The sequence below is a fragment of the Papaver somniferum genome, unplaced genomic scaffold, assembly GCF_003573695.1.
Source record: "Papaver somniferum cultivar HN1 unplaced genomic scaffold, ASM357369v1 unplaced-scaffold_21, whole genome shotgun sequence".
NCBI classification, from domain to species: domain Eukaryota; kingdom Viridiplantae; phylum Streptophyta; class Magnoliopsida; order Ranunculales; family Papaveraceae; genus Papaver; species Papaver somniferum.
Window position 1 is genome coordinate 4185037 of NW_020631041.1, and position 4842 is coordinate 4189878.

Consider the following 4842-nt stretch of genomic DNA (forward strand, 5'->3'; position numbering starts at 1 on the left):
TTCCTAAAATCGAGCTTCTTATCTGGAATTGCATAGAAAAATACCCTACACAGCATCTAGATTATCTCAATACCTCAATAATCATGAGCCATGTTGTTCGTGTTACACTAATTCAATTGATACAGCTGAGCATATTTTCTTGCACTGCCGCTATTTTGAAGGCAGTTTGGGCCAACACGCCCATTGATAACTATTGCCTGGAGTATCCGCAGAGATACGTGCTTCAGAATTTCAGAACAAGAATACTATTCCTTTAAATACTAGGAACCATGGTCTGAGAACACCGTGCTGTTATACCTAATTCCCAAACATCTCAGACTCCTGCTCTTATTGCGATGCCAAATATAATGATCTTCGTGACATTTTTTACTGTTATGCTTATGATAAAGATACTAGTAATGCAGGCTTGGGTCTCCATACTAACTGATTTGACAAGATCAGATGAACAAGTAGAAAAATGCCTTGTCATTTTCAAAGGAATCAGATGGATCAAAAACCATCACACTGGTACTGCTTCTGTTTTCACAGTGACGCAAAGATAGCAATCACATATCTTAAAAATAAAAATGGTTTGATGCAAAGAATGCAATCACATCTTAAAAATAAAAATCCCCAACTGTGATGGTTTACCAGTACAATTTTAAATGACTGGCATTTCCTTTTAAACAGTTTTTGGTTTTCCAGAATAGATTATGTCAACAGGATTTATATTTCATCAGCCGCACAAGACAGCTAAGTACTGCAGAAGGAATCATGTAAATGGGGAATGGATGGTGAATTTTCTGTTAAACCTTCCTTTCTCTCAACAGTGTAGTCCTCTTTTTGAAATGAACTGTTTTTGTTAAAATCAAAAGCAAAAAAAAGCACTCATCATACGTAGATGATTTATTACTAACAGAAGAATTTGAGTTTTACGTACAGGATCTCAAAATAATATTAATGATACAGTGGAGCAGCATCAAACGGAATAATTGTCTTGCTACATAAAAAAACAAATAAATAAATCCCAGAATTTAAGAAGGGATAACTCAAGCAAGCGATGAAATGAGATAGAAAGGATGAACCTTAACCCCAACGATCTTGAAGAACTGGGACGGAAAACACAAAGATGCAGTCTCTCTTAAACAGCAATCTGACTGAAAAGCAGTTTTCGGATCTGAAATAAACAACAAATTTTTACTTATTAGATTGAATATATGATGACAAGCAATTTAGATATGGAAATGGTACAGGTGAGAATGTAAAATCAAGTGGATCTGAGCTTACTAAACTAACACTACTTTGGGAAAGGAAAATACCTCTGGAAGCTTTTTACGGAATACAACATCCAATCTTGCGTCGAGTGTGTTCTCAAACACAATCTTTCCATCTCGGGAAGCCAACACCACACCTCCAGAACTGAAAACCAGATGCATATTTTTTATCAGAAAACAGCCAACACATTTTATTGCTCAACAATAATCATGCATATGCCAAGACTAAAATCTAATAATAACCAAACACAAACAGGGGAAGGTGTCCCAAAAAATCCTAGTCAATCTGTATTATAATATCTACCAAAAAATCTAAAAAAGAACTTTTCCAAATGCGATTACAGTTGACTCCTCTTCAATAGATCAATATGATGATCAATCAGCTCTTTCAATGTCAGAATAAGTTAAACCTCGAGACCGACTTAGCACGATGTATAATAGACTGAGACTATACGATAATGAGTTCCTAGTTAGTAATTACTATGAAACCCATGCTTAGACATGCCTCAAGTTTATTAACCACAGATAATGTTCCCAGTTTAACGAGCAAAACCAACATAGGATCCTCAATTTCACAGTCTGGAGTGCAAACTAGACAACGAATATACATGTTACAGATAATGTTCCCAGTTTAACGAGCAAAACCAACATAGGATCCTCAATTTCACAGTCTGGAGTGCAAACTAGACAACGAATATACATGTTAGTTGATCTCGTACTTGAATTTGGTCAAAAGACTCGAAACTAAAATACTACACTTTGCAAGTAAGGCAAAATATTCCAGAACCTAGAATAAAACAAACTAACTTTATGAATAAGGCAAAATATGAATACTAGAATATCCATATCAGTGATGGCAAACAGCAAGGCAATATAACTTCTGATGCAAGCAAAATCATTCAGTGGATGTCTTTCATCAAAATTTGATTTAAGTGGAAAACTTACCAGTGAAGTCCATGTTCATTGTGATGGCTAGGAGCAGGAGGGAGAAAGACATCATTATCGACAAGGATCTCAGGTTCATGAACTCCTGCTTTACTTGCATATTCTTGTTTTGCAGAATCCAAAACTTTGTTCACCAAATTCAGATCAGCTTTTCGGCAACGTAGTAAGACAGCAGGCTCTTTCAATCGGAGCAAACTCTACAAGGAGTCGAGTCGAAAATTTTCGCATCAGCAATTCGAGCAGTTTAATTAGAGAACATAAAAGCAGTGCAGAGAAGTAAATTGCTCAAACCGCAAAAAGGGTATTTACACAAAAGTGTGCAGTGTTAGTTAATTCGAGAATCATAAAATGGTATTACTACCTTCACATGCTTATACATCTGATACAAATATTACGCCTGTTCTTAGTTCTTACATTATACAGCATATTCTCAGTAGTTTTTCTCACTTCATTGTACAATGAAATCTTTTCAAAGAACAAAAGATTATATTATATTGTCAACACATAGCAAAGCACCAAAATTATAACTGACCTGAACAATAAGATCCTTGAGAAGATGTTCGTAGTTACGGGGTTCGCCCTTGACATGAAATATTTCTTCTCCAACTTTTTCAACTAGTTCTCCCAAGAAACCATGGTGATGTCCATCGCTCACCTTCAATAGTTCCTTTGCAGCTGCATCTTTCATTGCACTGACCAAATCATCCTGTGCTTGAAGAACTTTGATACGGGAAGCATTGAGCTGCATAGAGTACTCACTACAAGATAGCAACAAAGACCACAAATATTAGATCATAAGCAACACAAGTTCTACAGTACCTACACCTTCCAGCTATTCCAACACTAGAGTTGACCAAAATAACTAGATGAAACTATAACCAACAAGCAATCATTACCCAAATCCAATAACTGATTTGCACTACAATTCATAACAGCACTGGAATGTACAAGAGGATGCCACTTGGCCCTGTAAATTTGTGCGTTAAGGATCTCATTTACTACCCTACTAACTTGTGTGTTTTAAGATCTTAACCCTCTTGCCCTCAATTTGTTCTGTCCAACCAATTCTCAGTAACTTAAAGTTTAAAACTAGTTTAAGCCACAGATTGCAAATCAAAACCTAACTCTACAATATTTTAAGTCAGATTGCAAATTGAAACCTAACTCTACAAAATTCAAGTATCCACAACTAGAAAACTGCTGATCTAAAGTTTATCATCATCAATCACAGTACTAATTCAAGTTTCACACAATCGAAAAATAAAAATTCCAACAAAACCTCACATTTTCTTACGAACTTCAACTTGCTTCTCCTTTCGCTCATACTCTTGTCTGATCTTCTTCTTCTCAGCTTCAACTAATTGCAACTTCTCAATGTTGAATTCCTGTTTCCCCAAAAAAAAAAATATCATCAATAAATTACCAAATTCAATATCTAAACACTCCAAATCACAAATTCAACACAAATTCAGCAGAAATTAGTGACTAAAAACTTCAGATCTAAGAATTTAAACTGAGAAAATTGAAGTGATCTCTTACTTCTTCGGCAGAGACAGAGATCTCATTAGCTTTTTCTTCCGCTTCTTGACGGATGAATCTCACCATCTGCTGGATCTGCTTGGAGACATCGGCATCATTCATTTTCGATTATCGGAAAATTTCCAAATCGAGAATTATGAGACTTTGATTTCGGTTCGATCCTTCTCTGATCGGAGAAGGATGAAAGAGAAAGTAGATATAGGGAGAATGGGAGGGAGGTAAGACTTGTTTTTGGAGAGAGAGAAACGGGACAGTATTTGATATTTAATGGGAGGTGTAATGTTGCGGGCCGGGTTAATAATTTATCGGGCTTTTGTTTTATTCTGATTTGTCATCGAGAACCGGGCTCGGGACTGACAAGGTGCCACAAAAGTCCCTTCTCCCACACATGCACCGGAAGATTCACCATCTCTCAAACTAGAGTTTACAGACTTAAACGTATCTTTTTCACAGCACCACAAAAAAACTTCTTTGTTTGATTAAGGCTATACTCTTAACTACCATTTTTCCCCTACCACCATGAATTCTATTGTTCATTTCCTTCCAAATAATCCATATCACATCATAATAGATGATCTCCCAAAATTTTTTCTCTCATCATTATAATAAAATGATCCCAAATCTCAAAAGAATAGGTACAATGTAAAAGCAAATGGTGTGAATCTTCGACTGCATTATTACACAAAACACACTCTATTGTTTCCAAGTGAATGCCTCGTCTGTATAACATAACTCTTGTAGGTAAAGAATTGTGGAAAACTGCCCGTAACATAAAACTTACCTTTTTGGGAACACTTCTCTTCCATAAGTATTTGTTGAAGTCACAATATCAACATTACCAGTTAGGGCTTCATAACACTTCCTACTATTAAAATCTCCCAGAATTTTTAGTTCATCATCTTGCCCTTCCGTTAGAACTGGAACCATTCTTAAGTCTTTCATAGCTGGACCCCTCATAGCTGCAATTCATTTTCTACTATAAGTATTAACTGAAATTCTTTGTTCTATCTTGAATAGGAAAAGATGTATTTTTTCTAAGAAGCCAACTACAACATTATAGATGTGATGTTGTCGACAATCCATATTCCGGAAACATGATTAGTAC

General features: G+C 35.8%; 1 protein-coding gene across 1 annotated transcript; it reads right to left on the reverse strand.

Annotated features, from left to right (window-relative positions):
• Positions 1 to 855: 855 nt before the first annotated feature.
• On the reverse strand, positions 856 to 3975 carry LOC113340198 (V-type proton ATPase subunit E-like). Its single transcript, XM_026585408.1, has 6 exons — positions 3738 to 3975; positions 3483 to 3583; positions 2731 to 2956; positions 2199 to 2395; positions 1299 to 1398; positions 856 to 1156 (listed from the first exon to the last, which is right to left on the reverse strand). The coding sequence occupies exons 1-6, from the start codon at positions 3837 to 3839 to the stop codon at positions 1121 to 1123; spliced, it is 762 nt and encodes a 253-aa protein (XP_026441193.1). The 5' UTR covers positions 3840 to 3975; the 3' UTR covers positions 856 to 1120.
• Positions 3976 to 4842: the final 867 nt, after the last annotated feature.